This window comes from Caretta caretta, chromosome 3 (assembly GCF_965140235.1).
Source record: "Caretta caretta isolate rCarCar2 chromosome 3, rCarCar1.hap1, whole genome shotgun sequence".
Taxonomy (NCBI): Eukaryota; Metazoa; Chordata; order Testudines; family Cheloniidae; genus Caretta; species Caretta caretta.
The window spans coordinates 206,524,177-206,544,824 of record NC_134208.1 but is presented as its reverse complement, the minus strand read 5'-3'; the positions used below and the strand labels follow the sequence as shown (position 1 = coordinate 206,544,824).

The 20,648-nt window shown below is 40.7% G+C and overlaps 1 protein-coding gene across 5 annotated transcripts in view; it reads left to right on the top strand.

The window, feature by feature from the left end:
- RALGAPA2 (Ral GTPase activating protein catalytic subunit alpha 2) overlaps nt 1-20,648 on the top strand; it is a 303,204-nt gene that overhangs the window by 68,579 nt on the left and 213,977 nt on the right. For all 5 annotated transcript variants that reach the window (XR_007355571.2, XM_048842432.2, XM_048842433.2 and 2 more), the window contains exons 13-16: nt 1,764-1,912; nt 5,288-5,399; nt 10,755-10,992; nt 13,124-13,288. Coding sequence is in view for 4 of the 5 variants with exons in the window: in XM_048842432.2 (XP_048698389.2) it covers nt 1,764-1,912; nt 5,288-5,399; nt 10,755-10,992; nt 13,124-13,288 (664 nt within the window). In the remaining variant the exon portion in view is untranslated. The remainder of the gene's footprint in view (nt 1-1,763; nt 1,913-5,287; nt 5,400-10,754; nt 10,993-13,123; nt 13,289-20,648) is intronic.

Sequence of the window (20,648 nt, the reverse complement as noted above, 5' to 3'; positions counted from 1 at the left end):
TAGAACATAACTTTCATATAGGCCAAGTAGTTGAGAGAAAGTAATAAAACTTTCTCTCAACAGCCTGAATTGTTTGGGGGCATGCAACTGCACTGTGTTCACTTCCGCTGATCTGAGTCTCTTCCTTTTCGGTCTGCATATATGACCAGATAACTGAAGTGACACAGCTGTCATTAGGTTGCAGTGTTCAGTCACTTGTACATCTTAGGGATCATACAGGTAGGATCAGCAAAAGCAGTAGCTATGAACTGAGCACCTTGTAATACCCATAGAAAGGAAGTAACTGTTGGTCAAAATATGAACTTTTTTTCTTATCTCTTTGCAGAAATATTTGATAGGGAAAGCATAAAATTCAGTCAGGCACATTAATTTTACTAGTATATATAAGTCAAGATGATCAGCCAAGAAACAAATATGGCAGAGGAAGGTCACAGAGCTAGCTATCTAGAATTTAAAGACAAATCTACTTGCAATATCAACAATCAGGAGGTGACATTCTGAGCATGACAGCAGACTAACTGAGCAGGTAAAATGCACTCCAGTAATAAAGCAGCTCAACAGAGAGTTTGCTCTTGGGTGTTGCAAAAATCTAAGGGATGCCAAAGAGACTGTGTCATATATGAGTAATGCAATTTACCCCAGTTTTTAATCCAAACTAAAGATTTGTAACCCATGGAGCTATATTTTGTTTTTCAAGGGGAAACATAATTTGGTTTATGCAGTTTCTTCATCACCTCCTTTCTTTTGAACTCCATTAAAAAATGGCTAAATGTACAGTAAACCTAATTACTCTGGATTAGCCTTTGGGACTTTCTGGGGTCCCATTCTGTGTACCTAGCAATAAATGACCTGCTTAAGTAGTCTATGATGAAAGACCTTTTCTGCTAATATGCGGTCATTCCAGTTTCAAAATTCTGTCTTTGAGTGCTGTGTTTTGAGAAAATGATCCTAGTTAATGGCCCTCCAAGTTAAATTAAGGTCAGTAGGAGTCCTTTCATTAACCTTACAGATGTTGGATTGGACCCTAAAAGAGAACTCTCAATTAAAGTGGTCAGAATGCATTTACATGCCAGAAAGCACTGTGTACCTTCTCTTCCTGTGAAAAAACGGAGTTCTGATTAATGTAAACAATAATTCTAGATTTTTTTTTTTTTTAAGGAGAGCTTGGATAAAGATCCTTTTGTTTGTGCTCTCAGATGTCAGGAAGCAATTGTTAGAGGAGTTGAGCATTTTCATGGGTTACCTTGTGAACGATTGGACTTCTCTCTTTTAAAAAAAATTCATATTAACTGTGTGTTCCTATCTTGCAGAACCAGACACCAGTTCTAGAGACATTAGAACACTAGACAGACAGACACTATTTCTATATTTGTGGAGTTGGGAATTACTCAGAAATCCGTACATTTTGCTAGTGCTGAATGTAAATGATCAAAAATATCAGTGGCCATTCTTTAAATATGTACTGCTAGAAAATGGGTTGGGAGGGGAAGAATACCCCCATGTGGTAGAATGGAAAAGACAAGCATCTAAAAGATCAAGAATATGTTATACTTTTACTATAATAGTGAATATAACATGACTCTCTTCTTTTAAATGGTATGGGAGAAGAAAATAGTGTGTTAGATAATATAACATATCTTTCTTTAAGGAAAGATAAGGGTTTGGTTAGAAGAGGAAAACATGTTTGTTTTGAAACTTACCGTTGGTCTTGTTTGATACTGTGTAAACTTATTTTTTCCTAATTAAAATGCTTTGTTTTCAAGGTGTTTTTGACGAACTCTGCAAATGTTTTTTTATTGGAACCATGTACTGAAGTCCCTGCTCTCCTGAAGGAGCAAGTTGATGCTTGCAAAGCAGTTTTGAGTATTTTTAGGCACATGATAATGGAACTTTCAATGAATAAAAAGACATGGTAAGTTTTAAACGTATCTTAAAGGTTGAATAAATTAATTAATAATATTACTGCTTCTAGAATTTTAAGACAGAATAATTGAAAAAAGATGAGGGAATTTCCATAACATTTTAGTTTTTTTAATGTTTCCTTGTGTGCCTTTGTAAAAAGTATGATAAGATTGTACTTATTTTGTAAGACAGTTCATGATTCCACTGCGGGGGAAATGCCTAAAATACTGAATGTAAGAGATTTTTGTTTAAAGTTTTTGCTTATGTAACCTTCCGTTTTACTGTTCTTAGCTCAAACTTGATTCTTATTCAAACTACATTTTCAACTTTTAAAAATACAGTTTATTCAAATCTTGAAATGCTTAGTACAGATAAGTGTTCTTAAATCAGTTTTTAACTTCTTACTATACACTTTCTGTGGCTAGCTAGGGCTGCCAGATGCTTTATAATCACTAAATACATGCAAATGTGTGCATGTTTGCATGGGTTTGCACACGCACACATACACCTAACTATACATTTAATCAATCAGTGGAATTTAAAATAAACAAATGTTTGTCTTTCTAATGCTAACTGAACTAATTTTGTTTGTCAATATATGTAAAACATTACACACACAAAATTGGTAAAAGAACATTACTAGAGGATCGTACACTTGGTTGCTTCTCCAGGCCAAGTGCATCCTTCCATTTCCCCTCCCCTCCAAAAGCTCCTGGTATGCCACCACCCTCCCATCTCACTCTATTTTTGGAACACGTAGTAACCCCTCCCTCATGTCAGGGTCTCAGTATGCCCCACATTACCCCCTCACCACATGTAATGGTCTGTATGTATCTGACTTCCCCATCTCCTTGAGCAGGTCCTCAAGGAATCAATTCTGAAGCACTTAGAGGAGAGGAAAGTGATCAGGAACAGTCAGCATGGATTCACCAAGGGCAAGTCATGCCTGACTAATCTAATTGCCTTCTATGACGAGATAACTGGCTCTGTGGATGAGGGGAAAGCGGTGGACGTGTTGTTCCTTGGCTTTAGCAAAGCTTTTGACATGGCCTCCCACAGTATTCTTGCCAGCAAGTTAAAGAAGTATGGGCTGTATGAATGGACTCTAAGGTGGATAGAAAGTTGGCTAGATTGTCGGGCTCAACGGGTAGTGATCAATGGCTCCATGTCTAGTTGGCAGCCGGTATCAAGTGGAGTGCCGCAAGGGTCGGTCCTGGGGCCGGTTTTGTTCAATATCTTCATTAATGATCTGGAGAATGGTGTGGATTGCACCCTCAGCAAGTTTGCAGATGACACTAAACTGGGAGGAGTGGTAGATACGCTGGAGGGTAGGGATAGGATACAGAGGGCCCTAGACAAATTAGAGGATTGGGCCAAAAGAAGTCTGATGAGGTTCAACAAGGACAAGTGCAGAGTCCTGCACTTAGGATGGAAGAATCCAATGCACCGCTACAGACTAGGGACCGAACGGCTCGGCAGCAGTTCTGCAGAAAAGGACCTAGGGGTTACAGTGGACGAGAAGCTGGATATGAGTCAACAGTGTGCCCTTGTTGCCAAGATGGCCAGTGGCATTTTGGGATGTATAAGTAGGGGCATTGCCAGCAGATCGAGGGACGTGATCGTTCCCCTCTATTCGACATTGGTGAGGCCTCATCTGGAGTACTGTGTCCAGTTTTGGGCCCCACACTACAAGAAGAATGTGGAAAAATTGGAAAGAGTCCAGCGAAGGGCAACAAAAATGATTAGGGGACTGGAACACATGATTTATGAGGAGAGGCTGAGGGACCTGGGATTATTTAGTCTGCGGAAGAGAAGAATGAGGGGGGATTTGATAGCTGCTTTCAACTACCTGAAAGGGGGTTCCAAAGAGGATGGATCTAGACTGTTCTCAGTGGTAACTGATGACAGAACAAGGAGTAATGGTCTCACGTTGCAGTGGGGGAGGTTTAGGTTGGATATTAGGAAAAACTTTTTCACTTGGAGGGTGGTGAAACACTGGAATGCGTTACCTAGGGAGGTGGTGGAATCTCCTTCCTTAGATATTTTTAAGGTCAGGCTTGACAAAGGCCTGGCTAGTTGGGGATTGGTCCTGCTTTGAGCGGGGGTTGGACTAGATGACCTCCTGAAATCGCTTCCAACCCTGATATTCTATGATCTCCCAGTTCACACCACCACATATGAGGGGCTTTTTGCCCCCCACGCTAGGGACTCTGCCCCCTTTTCCCCCTCGGTGTGTACTACCATTCTGTCACCTCACCCTGATTCTTATTTCTTTTCTTTACAGTGTGGGAGAGAAATCTTTCAGGGTTTAAATCTGTATTGTGAAGATGGGTAGAGCTAAAATGGGGGGGTGCTGGCATGTGCTATGGCTGTCATCATCTGGTTCTTTGATCTGTAGACATGCATAAAGGTGGTTGAAGCTGCTGGCTCTGCTAACCAGATGACAGGGGCTCCATGTGTGCTGTGTCCCCATTTCCCCCTTTTGGCTTTTCTGATTTTCATCAAATCAATAGGGTTATAGCCATTGATACCTAGAACATTCCCTTAAATTTTGGAATTGATTAGACTCTGCATTCAAAAGTTATCGCATTACAGGCAGACAGGTAGGAATGCCATTGAGTTGAGTGTAAGACCTTGTTTCACTCAGCCAATTGCGAAATCAAGCACTCAAAAGTTGGGAAATGCCAGTATCAATGTGCAACCTTAATTCCGCCCCTTCATGTGTGTGCTTTTTCATGATACAGTCTTACCAGATTCTTTGTCCCCCAATCTACTCCCGTCCTTCCCCCCAGTTCAGTTTTTGTCCCTCAACATTTGACTCAGATTTCTACCTCCTCCACGTTGCCTGAATGCCAGCGGGGGTCACTGAGAAAGACGGGTCTGGTCTCCGACCCAGACTGCATGTGCAATCTGGTCAGCACTAAGAGCTGTGAGAGGATGGAAAGTGCTCAGTCACTTTGTGGAGATGGTGCATCTTCAGAGATTTTTGGCTGCAAACTTCTAACAAGTCTCCTGAATATGTGGAAACTGATTGATTAAACTTGGACATATTAGGGCAGATTTTCATAGCAATTTCATACTTTCTTGCCCTTGACTCTGGGGACCAGGCTTTTACTTCCACCCCTAACTTGGCGTCCTCTAAAATGAAAGGGTTTTTTTTTTCCCCCTCTCTGCAAAGTGCTCCAAAAGTGATTATCTTCAACATAAGTCTCCACAGACAGTTAAAGTTGTCTTAAAGGTGACTTTCAAAGTGTTTTGAGTATTGTCACTTTTTCAGTTTGTGAGACTTTATCAGTGAATTAAGAGTGGTTTTCATATCTGGAAACTGAACAAGTAAGATTAATAAAACTTGTAATTGAAATGTGAGGTTTTATTTTGGTACCAGGGAACAGATGTTACAAATACTCCTGCGAATAACAGAAGGTGTCATGCAGAAGCCAAAGGATAACCAAGTAAAGGACATGTTTGCTCAAAGCTTGGCAGGATTACTTTTCAGGGTAAGTGCCTTTCTTTTTGATAAGAAAATGTAAAACTGAAATTGAGTGCTATTTTTGTTCTTTTTAAAAGTGTTTTTGAAAGAATGGAAAGTAAATTTCAATGACAGCTTATTTCATATAAGAAGTGGGTTTTTTATGAGATAATTTTATGCCATTCAAAAAGGTATGGTTTTATTTAAATATTGCACTGTATTACAAAAAATACTATCTGTAACCCATAAAATATTGACTCTTGTTAATAGTACAGTTTAGGGTATCGGGTACTCTATACTTCGTAGATTATAGCCACTAGAGGAAGACTTGAGCAGGTCTGTCAAGTATACTTGTATATTTTAATAAGCAGACAGACCTGCAAATGTTATATGTTATGGGATCTGCTTTTGTTACTATTGCTAGGTACAGGATGTACTAAAAATTTGCATTTCCCTTATGTTCACTGATCCCTTATTTACATGTGCTGGGTAGGTTTTCTGTTGTTTAGTCATCATGGTAGTTTATTGCTTTCTGTTCATTTTGCCCCCTTGTGGTCATACAATATTTATTTTCATATAAACTTAACCTGGATGCTTTAATAAAATAGCATATAGTCATTTTAGCGTTTGTTGCTTCAGGCTGTATAGATGAAACAGATTTTTAAAGATTTTTTTTTCCTGTCATAGAATAGAATAGAATATCAGGATTGAAAGGGACCTCAGGAGGTCATCTAGTACAATCCCCTGCTCAAAGCAGGACCAATCCCCAATTTTTGCCCCGATCCCTAAATGGCCCCCTCAAGGATTGAATTCACAACTGTGGGTTTAGCAGGCCAATGGTCAAACCACTGAGCTATCCCTCCCTGTCCTTTGTGACATCATTGTAGGACAGAGTTAATTTTGTTTGGGTGCCTTACCTGTTATCTTTATAAACTGTTGGGTATTACATGTCAGAAGCTATTCGAGATTAGTCTGTCACCTCAATGTGAATAGGATAACTTTTATCTTATGTGTAAATTGGTCTATGTGGACTCCTAAATTGATGGATGCATGATGTATTTTCTCATTTTAGATAGCCTGTTTCTAATAATTTCAGATTTAGAGAATTCTCTGGTATCAGTCATATTATTTAAAATGTTTAGACACCAAATTGGTCTATGTATATACCTGGATTTACAAGTGAATTGAGTGACCTATTCCTTACTAAAATGATGTTGAAATTCCACCATCAAAGTAGTAATTTTAACTTCCTTTATTAAAATAATCTTATAGGAGATTGAGAATAACATTCCCCCTACCAATCATGGTTATATTCTTTTTTGTAATAAATTTTCCTATGGCTTATGAAAGTAGTCAGAAATAATATAAAAAAACAAAAGTAATTTAAATAGCACATTGTGGCACAACATGGTGTGTACCAGCATCAACAAAGTTTCAGGATACTGTGATTCTTTTAATTTCATAACATCATTCAAGTTACATCCACTAAGCCAAATCAAGTATTTTTTTAGAAAAGAATACAAGCAGAAGGGAAGGAAAACTAAGTCATAAAATTTAATGCATCTATACTCAGAAATCAATCGAAAAAAGAAAATGAGGAGTTGGAAAGGAATTTTTTTCTGTGATTTTTTTTTTCTCAAAAATCATAACAGAACACATATAAAATAAATTAGTTTTCTTGTTTTTGGTGACATAGAAACATTGCTCAAGACAAAATATAAAAACAAATGTAACCTTTTATCTTTTTTAATCAGCATCCTCAGCTTTGAAAAGTTGGATCTCTAGCAGCTCCTTCTGGCTATTATATGTTCATTTTCTGCATAGGCTGTGCTTTTCCATTAGAATTTTGTTTCAAATTATACTTTCCACAAACTAGTTAAATTAATATCTGCAATAAAGCAAGGGTTGCTAATTATTAGCTGATGTCACAGTAGAGCCACATCTGAAAAACAGTACAGTTGTATGAACGTCAGTTTCATTTAACTGCATTTAATTTCTAATGTAAATGTAATTTATAGCAATTTTTTAAAATGACTGTATTTTTAAAAAAAGTTCCATGTTGGAGTTAAAGGTTGCTGGGGCCATACTAGCTTCTGCAGCCTTTAATTTTTTATGTTGTATTTAGATTTCTTAAATGGAATACAGGTTCCAGAGTAGCAGCCGTGTTAGTCTGTATTCGCAAAAAGAAAAGGAGTACTTGTGGCACCTTAGAGACTAACAAATTTAGTTGAGCATAAGCTTTCGTGAGCTACAGCTCACTTCATCGGATGCATTCAGTGGAAAATACAGTGGGGAGATTTATATACATAGAGAACATGAAACAATGGGTGTTACCATACACACTGTAACCAGAGTGATCACTTAAGGTGAGCTGTTACCAACAGGAGAGCGGGGGTATGGGGGGTGTTCTGGGCCAAGGTGTTCGAAGCACCGCAGGCCGGCAGAAGTACTCTGGAAAATGAGACCCACACGCAGCTAAGCAGCGAGTTATTGGATTTATTGAAGGTTAGTTACACACCCGAAACGGGGACTCCAAGCATTGCTGTCATGGAGGCGGAGAACCCAGCACATCAGTGCTTTGCCTGGGACGGAGTCCGACGCAGGGGTAAACAGCAAGCCATAATAAGCATTACACAGAAACAGCTTATGAATATGTAATTAGGTACTTTCCTAAAGGGGCTTTCTGCTACCTGGCAAAGGGCCATGCAGGGCAGACGGAACTGGCCTAAAGCTGGTGATAGCTGATTTCCCATGTCCTACAGTGACAGGGCGGCCTCAAGAAAGCGGAAGTTCCCTGGCTAGGCCGTAACAAAGTCTTCCGCAGTCCCTTACAGGGGGGAACCTTTTGTAGTGATAATCAAGGTGGGCCATCTCCAGCAGTTTACAAGAACGTCTGAGGAACAGTAGGGGTGGGGATAAACATGGAAAAATAGTTTTACTTTGTGTAATGACCCTTCCATTCCCAGTCTCTATTCAAGCCTAAGTTAATTATATCGAGTTTGCAAATTAATTCCAATTCAGCAGTCTCTCGTTGGAGTCTGTTTTTGAAGTTTTTTTGTTGAAGAATTGTCACTTTTAGGTCTCTAATCGAGTGACCAGAGAGATTGACCCATCACTCTCACAGATCTTGGGAGACAGGCCAGTCCTTGCTTACAGAAAGCCTCCCAACCTGAAGCAAATACTCACCAGCAACCACACAACAGAACCACTAACCCAGGAACCTATCCTTGCAACAAAGCCCGTTGCCAACTGTGTCCGCATATCTATTCAGGTGACGCCATCATAGGGCCTAATCACATCAGTCACACTATCAGAGGCTCGTTCACCTGCACATCTACCAATGTGATATATGCCATCATGTGCCAGCAATGCCCCGCTGCCGTGAACATTGGTCAAACTGGACAGTCTCTATGTAAAAGAATAAATGGACACAAATCAGACGTCAAGAATTATAACATTCATAAACCAATCGGAGAACACTTCAATCTCTCTGGTCACTCGATTATAGACCTAAAAGTGGCAATTCTTCAACAAAAAGACTTCAAAAACAGACTCCAACGAGAGACTGCTGAATTGGAATTAATTTGCAAACTGGATACAATTAACTTAGGCTTGAATAGAGACTGGCAGTGGATGGTGCCTTACACAAAGTAAAACTGTTTCCCCATGTTTATCCCCTCTTCCCCCCCCACTCTCCTGCTGGTAATAGCTCACCTTAAGTGATCACTTTGGTTACAGTGTGTATGGTAACACCCATTGTTTCATGTTCTCTATGTATATAAATCTCCCCACTGTATTTTCCACTGAACGCATCCGATGAAGTGAGCTGTAGCTCACGAAAGCTTATGCTCAAATAAATTTGTTAGTCTCTAAGGTGCCACAAGTACTCCTTTTCTTTAAATGGAATAATTTACTTGAAATCTTAAGTAATTATTCATCTTTTCTTCTTTGAGTGACTGTGCATGTGTATTCCACTTCTGGTGTGCATGCTCCCCACACACACTTCATCAAATTCTTTTGGTCAGAAGTGTCCATTGAGGCCAATCCTGTGCCCTGGGTGCCATTGCCCTTTATGCCTTCCGATGGAAGGGGGAGATACAAAGAAGGCTAAAACTTGTCCCTCCTGTGATGCAGCTATTCCACTTAATGATGGGCATTTGAGGGGCCTTTCTTAGAGAGAGGCAAATGTCTGATAAATGCTCAATCTGTCATTCCTTCTCCAGGAGGACACACAAGTTAGGAGTGCTCTATGAGAGTCTCCTCAGAACCAGAGAAAACGTGCCTACCAGGCCTGAATAGGTGTCCACAGTTAGTGCTCCTGGAAGTGGCAGCTCAGATCCAAGACCCCAAGGCTCACAGTTCATAAAAAAGTTCAGACCCTTCTACAATCAGAGGAGTAGGGAAGCTAAGTCCTCCTCCACTCAGTTATCTGAAAGGGGTAGGAACGAATGTTATTTCCACAGTGAGTGCAGGCCTAGGTTACCCTTACTGGAACCTAGTAAAACGGGGCATAAATCTCCTCATCTCTCAGCCAAAAGGTCCAAATTGAGTCCCTCTGACACCTTGGCAAAAACCCATCACTGAGAACACTTGGTAGCCTTTGAGACAATGTTCTGCACGTCACCGATACCAATCTGTTGGTACTGACATCACCTCACACAGTGCTGATGACGTATTCTCCTCAGCTCCAGTGCCAACCCTGTTGGTTCTCCCAGCACTAATATTCCTGGCACCCACATTATTTTCAGGACTAAGTGATCTTGTGGTGACTGCTAAACCTGAATTACTAGTACTCTCCTCAGCTCTTAGTGCCCTGTATCCGTACTGTTACAGTACCAGCCAGCTCTTCAGCTCTGGTGGTGAGGAAAGAAAGACAGGGCCATCTCCTTTCTTGTAGAAGCAGGGGAAGGAAGGTAGAATCAAGTGAAAGAAAACCCCTAGAGGGGGTGGGAGAGGAGCTATTCCTTTCCATTCCATGGCCAGAAGTCCTGATCGTCCCCCTCTCCCACGCAGAATTAAGTCCTGATGTGCTGCTGAAATAGGGGGGCATTACTGTTGCAGAATTTTGTCTCTTTATACACGGGGTCCTATTTTATAGTTCTTTTCTTGTTAGATGCTAAACTCATTTAACTCCCATGAAACCATGATTTCTGTTTGTAGTTCTTGATAATTTTTCAGTAACAGCCTCAGGAAGTGGCAAATTCTGAAAGTAAAGAATAACAGAAGGAAAGAAAGACAATTCATTTTAGTGACTGAAAATTAAAAATATGAAAAGCTGTTACAAAAGTCTAAATTCTCTTGGTCTTTGGACATACATTTTCAAATTTTTTAATTCTGTGCTTTTTAGAAATGTACAAAATGTCATTGCTTTTCTATTTCCCAGACTCTTATTGTGGCTTGGATCCGAGCAAATCTGAGTGTTTACATTTCTCGAGAACTCTGGGATGAGCTGCTCAGCATACTGTCTTCCCTTACTGACTGGGAGGAGCTGATAACTGAATGGGCCAACATCATGGATTCTCTAACGGTGGTGTTAGCAAGAATGGTATATGGAGTTGAAATGACAAACTTACCACTGGATAAACTAAGTGAGCAAAAGGAAAAAAAACAAAGAGGCAAAGGTAAAGTCTCTCTTCTTCAGTGTATTTTATGTTAAATAAGTTAAGATACTCAAACTTAGTTGGACCATATTAGATTTTCAAATGTAAACATTATGGTTCTTTACACATTGTAAAGATTCATTTGAAAAAATGCACTCCATTTTACTTTACTTAGTATTATTACATGCAAAAAATCGAGCATCTGCATTAGTAAGATACTTATACTGATCGGTTTTTATAAACTTTTTTAAAAATGTAGATGGATGCTTAGGGGTTCAACACCAGTCTCTGCTGCAGTAGTAGGAATGGAGCACAGCTGCTTGTGCTGCAATCTGCGCATAGCCACCAACACTAGAAATCCTTTTTCATATAATTGCATTTTATTTTAATAAACCTGTTTAAGTAAGAGTCTGGGGGCCAGTGGAGGATTTTGTGTGCAGTCTTGTGAATCTTAGCACCACTTTCACAGCAATTTACAATAATTAACTAATTGAATTATCTTAGTGAACATGGATAGAGCGCTGTGAGGTAGATAAATGTAATTCCCATTTTACAGGTGGGAAAACTAAGGCAAAAAGACCCAAGGTGAGAGCCTTTTCCCTGCACCAACCCTCTTATGCTGGGTAAAAGGGCTAGAGCAGCATAGAGGGTCTTATAGACTATAACTGGCCAGGAGGCTATTCACCTGGCAAAGGCACTGTGCAAGATAGCCTTAAGGCTGTCCTGCAAGGACTTCCTCACAAGCCAGGGGTCAGGGCTGACACCAGGAGGAGCATGTTTTATGGGGGCAGGGATACAGTGCTGCAGTGATGAAGTGGGGTGTAGCTCACAAAAGCTTATGCTCAAATAAACTGGTTAGTCTCTAAGGTGCCACAAGTACTCCTATTCTTTTTGCCCATACGGTAGTCACAGGAAGTTGCCATAATTTAGGCAGACCCCTAGGGTTGTCCAAGTTACACCAGAGGCCTCTCTAGCCTCTGAAGCAACTCAGGATCAGGAGGGTGGAAAGGTGACTTAGTCATCTTAGCATCTCCTCCCTCTGGGCTGCAAGGTCTGTATTGTGTCTTAGAGGTACAGCACAGAATTTCATCCCTAAGGTTTGCCCAAGACAATATAGAGAGTTAATATTAGAACCAGGATTAAAACACAGGAATCCCTTGCTCTCACTTACGTATTTACTATCTGCTTTACTAGGTTGCTGCTCCTAACTCGACTGAAATGTCACCGGTTGTGGGCAGAAGCCTCACTGGTAGCTCAGCACATGAGCTAGTTCAACTGCAGGCTGTTACCCACAGAGAAGCTTGCATTGACCTTACACGATTAATGAGAGCACTGTCCATCCCTTACCTCACGTCCTTATTTGTTCTAGGATTTCCCTCAAAAATTAGAGGTCCAATTTCACAACTCCCAAAGGCCATCCCTGGGTGCTGACCATGAATAATCTGAGATTCAGAAAAAGTAACTAACAAGCTTTTAGGTCTAGTGATGAGTTTAGTTTTCTCTACTACCTCCATAAAAGGAATAGGATTTAGAAGCATGTAGACCAAAATTATTAAAAAGGGGGTGTCTAAAGTTAGACATCTAAATAAGTGGCCTGATTTTCAAAAATGCCAAGCACCCAGCAGCACCCATTGAAATCAGTTTGTTTTCTCAGGTTCTCAACTTTTAGCACCCTTATTTTTAGATTTGGTCATAGATTAAACTTAACACTTCGACTCCCTGATTTTCAGGATGTCTAATAGGTGGAGCAAGGTGGACTCTCAATGCCAGTGACTTGATTCTTGAATTTAAATCAAGGAATACTCGGTACAGTACGGTGTTATTGTAAAAACCTATTTTGACTCTTGATTAAGTCCTGACACTTTGGGTTCTGGTCAAGTGACAAATAACTATGTTATTTGAAAAAATGAATAGAAAGAAGAAACAATGGGAGGAATTGTAATACATGAGCTTTGTGGGACAACTTCTTCCTAGTTGGCATCTCTTAAATTATTTTGAATAATATTTTTCTGCCAAAAATAATAGGTTTAAAACTTGTCCCATTTTAGTTCCTTTTTGTAGAAACACTTAACTCTATGTAGTATGAAATAAGCATAGCATTAATTGTAAATGATTCTAGATTGATGTTGCTTTTGCTTGCTCTATCTCAAAGGTGGCATCTCAGATCCTCAAAAGACAACTACAATGGGACGATCGTTTTCATTAAGCTGGAGAAGTCATCCTGAAGTTGCGGAACCAATGAGATTCAGGAGTGCTACTACCTCTGGAGCACCCGGAATTGAGAAAGCAAGAAACATAGTCCGACAGAGAGCAACAGGTTAGGCACTGGCTGCTTTAACATCTTAATTATAAATTGCAAGATCAACATTTATAAAACTGAAATTATTTTAAAATCTCCTCTCGTGACTTTTAATTAGGAATAAATGTTTGCAAATCTGTCTCTAAATCTTTTTCTTCACTTTTCTTATACCTAGAAAGAGAGGTCAGTTTTATTTACGTCAGGAATCCTTTTTGTCAAACATACTATGATTATATAAAATAGGAGAGATTTATTGATTACTGAGGTTAGGACACAATGATTTAATATTTTGTTGAGTGTGGTTTTTTTTATTAAATGGGCTAGATAATAAAGAATGATTGGCTAAGTATTGTAAACTATATAGATATACTATACTAATGTATTTGTAAAAGCTGGGACTTTTTAGCCAGCATGACTACCTTTCAGATATTTAGAGTAATTTTTTATAAAAGCAATAACTCACGTCATCACAGGCCACTGTTCCCAGGAAAATTCAGCATTCACGAGTGAATCAAGACACTTTGGCTTCATTCCTTAAAACTTTTCTCAGACTTTCAAGCACTGGTACAAATACCCAGATTATCATGTCTTGCTGATGTTTACATATATGCTGTGCAAAATAATCCTGTTAGTGTAGTATTAAGATATTGTATTTTCTGGCTTTAAAACTGTATGTGTTCACAATAATCTTTTTCTTCCACCTTGCTGCTTTTACCAGATCTGAATTGTAAAACACCCTTGGATTTTTTTGGTGAAGGATTCTGGATGAAAATATTTTAGTGTATTCATTATGAATAGGTTCTTTTATGTGTATACTAAATTCTGGACTACATGATTTAGTATTTGGTAAATATTATATGGAGGTGTAGAAATACTTTGAAGTTTCATTAAACAGTTCTAGTACCTGTAAATTAAGCAAGTAAATTAATGAGAGGTTTACAGAATACTAGGAAATATATAATACCTCCTATTATTGAGGAATTCTCTTACTACAATCAATGAAAAAGAGCTGCAAGACTAAGCCATTTTCCACAAAATATTGTATTTTTATAACTGTAAAAATATCAAACAGTTAATAAATAGTTATGGCATAGTCTATCACTTTTACAACCTAATAAGAGATTTTTATTTTAATAATTCTAAAATGTCAATTTTTTAAAAATGATCATCATTATCTGATAAAGCTAACCAGGATAAGAATTCTTTGTATTTAGTTGTACTTAACATCCATATCTATATCCCTTTGTATACTTTATTACATCTTACACTTTCTCGATATAGAGACCTTTTTAAAATTTGTTTTGTGATTTCTCTAAAGTGAAATATACATCTGTAGCACTGTGCATAATGGCAAGTTTTAAAAAATGGGTACCCAAATTAAGCTCTTAAATCCGTATTTTAGGTGCCCGAATAAGTTACCTGATTTTCAGCAGTGCTGAGTTCCCAGCACTTTTGAAAATATGGCCAAATAAATATGTACGGTAGTTCAATATGTATATACAGTAGCTCGGTGTTCACCAGTTTCTTTTTTCTCTTGTTTGTTCTATAAAGAAAGAGAGAGAAAATGAGAAAAATAAGAGGAAAGTGAGAGCAGGTCAGGGAATGAGGCTGATGGAAGAGTGTCCCTGAGTCCTGAGATGCAGAAGAGAATACAGGGTTTTCAAACACTCCAGCAGCCTGGTTTTGAGCTTCAGATAGTAGATTGTCTTTCTCTGATATGATGGTTACAAGTGCCGCTCATTCCAGTTCAATGGGCCATCAAGCAGCAGCCACAGCAGATGTTCATTACCGCTTTTGAGTGAGGGATATTCCTTTTCACAGCTTCTCTCCTCATTCATAACAAACGGGTAGCTCATTGTTGAATTTGGAGACAGTCAAACGTTGTTGCTGGAGGCTCCAGGACTAGGCCCTGCCCTCCTGGTCAGATCACCAGAAATTCAGTCTTTCATAATAGAAACAAGTTGGTGGTTCAGTTTCTCCTAACCACTTTGTTATAACTTCAGTTTCTTCGTCAAGTAGTGTCCCTATTAGTGCTCCATTCCAGGTGCGCATGCGCCACTCGAGCCCTTGATTGACGATTTCTAGCTAGTTATGCCTGTTCATCCTGCGCATGTGCCCTATGCCTCCTTGTGGCAGACTCTGAGGCTATAGAGGAGTGTGTGGAAGAACAGCCCTCAGTTCTTTCTCTACAGCCTCGGCCTGACACAAAACAGTAGTGTGCCTGCCTAGAGCATACTTGGCCTTTCTCTTTACTTTTGCTATGCAAGTTAGTTTAGTATATTTAGTTTTGGTGAGAGGACTGTTTTCTCTCTTCCTCAGGGAGACTTGTCTTCTCTGGTAGGGTGTGCCTGGTTTGCCAGGCTTCAAATGTTGCCTCTCCTGCCGGGAGACTATGCCAGTGAGCGATGGAGACTCCAGGTGGCTCCGTTGTTTGGGAGAGTCCTATATCTCCCAGAAGTGCTCCTTTTGTTTAGTCCTTAAGTCCAGGAAGTCTAGGAAGAACAGGGAGATAAGGCTTAGACTTGTTGGCAATGGAGCGTTTCCTGCAATTGCCCTCTGAGCCAGATGAAGAGACCACATCCAGATTTCAGCAGCTTACCTTAAAGGCATCCAGAACACCACTGCCGATGCGCTCAGCAGACACTTCTCCCATGACTACAAATGGGAGCTGGACCCGCAGGTCCTCCAGGACATATTCCGGAGATGGGGACAGCCAGAGATTGATTTTTATGCCACCTCCAAGAACAGGAAGTATTCTCTCTTCTGTTTAAGGGGAGGTCTGAGTCATTGCTTCCTGGGGGACACCCTTCTTTTTCCATGGAAGAGGAGTCTGTTCTCTGATGCCCCTAATTCCAAGGTTGATTAACAGGATCAGGCAGGCCAGCCAAGGCCGGAGTTCTTTTCAAAGTACCTACCTGACTGAGACAACCTTGGTACCATTACCTGCTTTAGCTCTGAGTACAACCACTGATCAAGTTCCCCATCTCCTGTCTCAGAATGTGGGTCACATGATTCACCCCAACTTGGTGGTTCTACATCTCAGAGCCTGGCTCCTGGAGGTTCTCATAAATAGAGGTTTCCTGCTCCAGAGAGGTGCAGCAGCTGTTATTACACAGCAGAATGAAGTCTGCCTGCACTGCTTACCTGCAGAAACGGAAGAGATGCATCCACTGCTGCGGTTGTTGCTACCTGTGATCTGAATTGGTTCCCCTTTCCTTCATCTTGGATTACTTGCTGAATCTGAAGACATCCAGATTATTCATCAGCTCAGTCAAGGTTCACCTGGCTCCTGTATCAGCCTTCCATCCCCCGATGGAGGGATTCTCCATTTTTGCTCACCCAGTATCATCCAGATTTATTAAGGGTCTGCATAATCTCTTTCCCCACATTAGAAACCACACTCCTTCTTGGAACCTCAATCTGGTTCTCAACCACCTCACGAGATCCCCATTTGAACCAATAGTTACCTTTTCCATTCTTCTTTTATCTATGAAGACGGTCTTCGTAGTTGCTATCACATTGGCTCATAGGGTAGGGAGATTGGAGCTTTGGAGCAGATTCCCTCTATACCATTTCTTTCATGATAAAATCTCTTTACATCTAACTCCCAGGATCCTACCTGAGGTTACATTGGATTTTCATCTTAACCAGTCTGTCCTTCTGAAACCTCACAATTCCATATCCTGGATGTTGGAAAGGATTTAGCCTTCTACTTGAATAGGACTAAGTGGTTTAGGAGATCACCTAGACGCTTCATATACTAAATCCCTAGATCTAAGGCCCAAAGGTCTGCCCAAAGACTTTTAAAATGGATATTGGGTTGTATCTTACACCTGTTACCAATCTGCAGGTGCTCAGCCCCCCAGGGGTGTGAGAGCTCATTCAACCAGATTGCAAGTGACATACAGTGGATTTCTGAAGAATGTCCCAATTTCTGAGATATGTAGAGTTGCTACCTGATCTTCAGTCTATACGTTTTCAGAGCATTACACCCCACTCCATGCCATCAAATCCAATGTGGCACCTGGCTCTGTGGTACTATCTTCAGTTCTAGAACCCGTTCCAAAGGCAACCGCCCCCCTACCCCCGCCTTCTCCTCCTTCTGAGGATATCGCTTAGAAGTCACAGAGCCACTGCTAAAAGAAAAAAGGAAATGTTACTCACCTGTACAGTAACTGTAGTTCTTTGAAGTGTGTGGGTTCTTCATTACCTGCCCTCCTTTCCCTCTCCTTCAGTAATTCTTTGGATGATGACAGAGTAGAGAAGGAACTGAGTGCAGTTCACCCATGCACCCCTATATAAGCTTGGTATCTACCACGATGAGACATAGGGTGAGTGTGTGGACCAAACAGGGACTGCTAGCTAGAAATCTCCAATTGGGGGCTCAAGAGGCACGTGCACACCTAGAGTGCAGCGCACACAGAGGGACACACCTTGAAGAAATACAGTTACTGCATAGGATGAATAACATTTCCTTTTATTCATTTTTGTGTGGTAGTGACTTCATTTCAGCTTCTAATTCTGCTTTTCGTCTCCTGAGCTGAGGATGTCGTAAGATCTGAAAGGGGTCTTCTCATTGAAACTAAATGTTTTACACTAAAATATTTTATAAGAATATATGGAAATTTAATGTGTTTGGGGAAACTAAGGTTGGTGCAACATTAGCTCTACCAGTGAAAGACAGTCACACCTTTACAAAGCGACTTCCTTCCAAAAGATCCCACTGAAGATAAGAGTTAGGATACTCGACACAGAAATTTTTAACTCTTGAGTATGGTCACTCAGACCAGAAACATTCCCTGTCCTTAGTAAGGAAAGACTACTTGGTGGCAAGCAAGTAGTTTTCTGTCTAAGGGTATGAATCTCGCTTTGAGTGTGAGATGTTTGATTCACATTCTGATTGAATTCTTGCAGCCTTGTGCAAAATATTTTTTTCTTGGCTAAGCCTACTGCAGTTTTATAAGGGGGGGAAGTGTGGTGGAATGCACTCCTGGATTCACACCCTGCACCTGAAGTAATAATCTTTGTACAGGGCATGCCTTGTGAGGTATCTTTTGAAAACTCATAACTTGCTGAGCAGTAATATCATGGTAAAATGCATGTAGCAACATTATATGTAAATTTATTCATATAATCTGAAATCATGGCTGAAGTGTGTTTCCCAGACAAGTCTCAGGAGTAGCTAAACCAGTTTCTCAAAGACAAAAGGTACGCTGATGCCCCATCCACGTGTCAACAAAGCTGGTGGGCCACCACCTATCAAGTGGCCATTCTTTGGCAAGGACGGGGACAGGGACAAAGAGATCTGCATCTTAGCAAAGAAATAGCATGAGGTCTCCTTCCTCCACCAGATTCCCTGTCTCTTGGTTCTCAGCTGGAAATGCTTTTAAAAGAGGGACTGACACTATAAAAAGAAGGGGTAAACAACCCAAGACACCTCTCCCTCCCTCCCTTTCCTCACTCTTTGCACCTTAGAAGACAAAAGAAGCAGCTGTTGGACTGTGGGGGAGCGGTCCTGACCTGAAGTACTTAGTCAGTAATGCTGCTGGAGACGTGGTGAGAAATTTTCCTTTAAATTTAATATAGTTCAAGTTAGGCACTAGAAAGCGTTTTATCTTTATTTTTCTTGTGACCATTTCTGACTCTTATGTCTCATTGCTTGTACTCAGTTAGTAAATTTGTTTTGCTGTTTTATCAAGTTATTGTGACTGGGTAACTCCATGTAAGGTGGTGCCTTGTTGTTTGTTAGTTCCTTAAAGGAATAATGAACATAATATATTTGAACTGTCCAGGAGAGGGCTGGAGGTTAATGCTGCAGTGCATTATAATGGCCAGTTGGAAGTTGAAGCCTCAGTTGCCAAAATTTTAAACAAAATCATTAGTATAATTTTCTACTGTTTGGCTGCACTGGAGGTTAGTTGCAAGAGCTTCATGGAGTGGGGGGACTGTTCCTATATGCATAGATGCAGTTGTGGAGGAGGAGGGATTGTTCTGAATGTCACCACGGCATAGGCCGACTCCTTGGGTGCTCCGGGGCTGGAGCACCCATGGAGAAAAAATAGTTGGTGCTCACCACCCACTGTTGGCCCCGCTGATCAGCTCCTCCCCCTCCCTCCCAGCACCTCCCGCCCACCATGATCAGCTGTTCAGCAGCATGCAGGAGGTGCTGGGGGTGGGGAACGAGAGCGGGGCATGCTCGGGGGAGGGGTCGGAATGGGAGTGGGAAGATGCAGGGCGGAGCAGGGGCAGGAAGAGGCGGAGTGGGAAGAGGTGAGGTGGGGCCTTGGGAGAAGGGGTGGAGGGGGGCAGAGCCAGGTGGCAAGCAGCCCCCCAAAATTGACAGTCAGTGCTCTGCACCATGGCTGTCAGCAGAGGAAAAATTCTCCTTGAGTTGGATGATTTTCTAACCCAGCAGAACCCATAAGGAGTGCTGGCATAAGGTTGAGATTCTAGTGCTGAAGGTGTTCTGTGGGCAGTTTAATGTTTTTGTAATTTATGACAGGGGAACCTGGAGCGTTGAATGGATGCTCCTTTTTATTTTGTGTATAAATTTAAATAAATATCAAAGTGGGGACAGACGTTGTACATGATTCTGAGGCATGCAAGAATATGCTGTATGACTGCTGTGATATCAGAATCTAGATGCTTTTTTACCAAAGGTGAACTCCTCTTTCCGTGCATTGCAGGAAATTGTCCTCCCATCTTTTTCCCTTGACCTACAATTTAGGCTATGGCAGAATCTAGATGCTCTTAGAGCACTAAAAATATACTTCATGAGCATCAAATTAACAAGGAGGTCAGGCTCTTTATCTTCTTTAATCAGAAGTGCCAAAAATGGACTTTGGACGATCAAATTATGCATCACAGAGTCATACAATGAATCATGTGAACCTTTTCCTGATGGAATCAAGGCGTACTCCACAAGGTCTTTGGTGACATCATGAACAGAAAAAAGCTTTTGCTTCCACTGAGGAAATCTGCAGGGCAGCAACAAGATCCTCTGTTAACACCTTTGTTAGATACTAGAATATGGACTTGCTATCCTCTGCAGACTTGCTTTACGTCATGTTGCGTGCGATGGTCCACAAACAGCTTGCCAGTTTGATACTTAATTTCAGGGGGAAACTTTCCCTATCTCAGTCTATTTCTTTATCCCTCTCTACTTATGTTCACTGGTTGCTACTTCCCATACACCTCAGAATTGTGGAGAAGCTGGGGCTGCAGAATGGGAAATTTCTTAACAGATCATTTCCTTTTTACTAGCAGCGTCTTCCACATTTCTACCTTCCCTACATGGCTTCTTAGCCAAGGGACAAAATTTAATTTTTATATTTACAATTCGTGGGCCGCTATACATAGTTTACTGATTGGCTTTGAA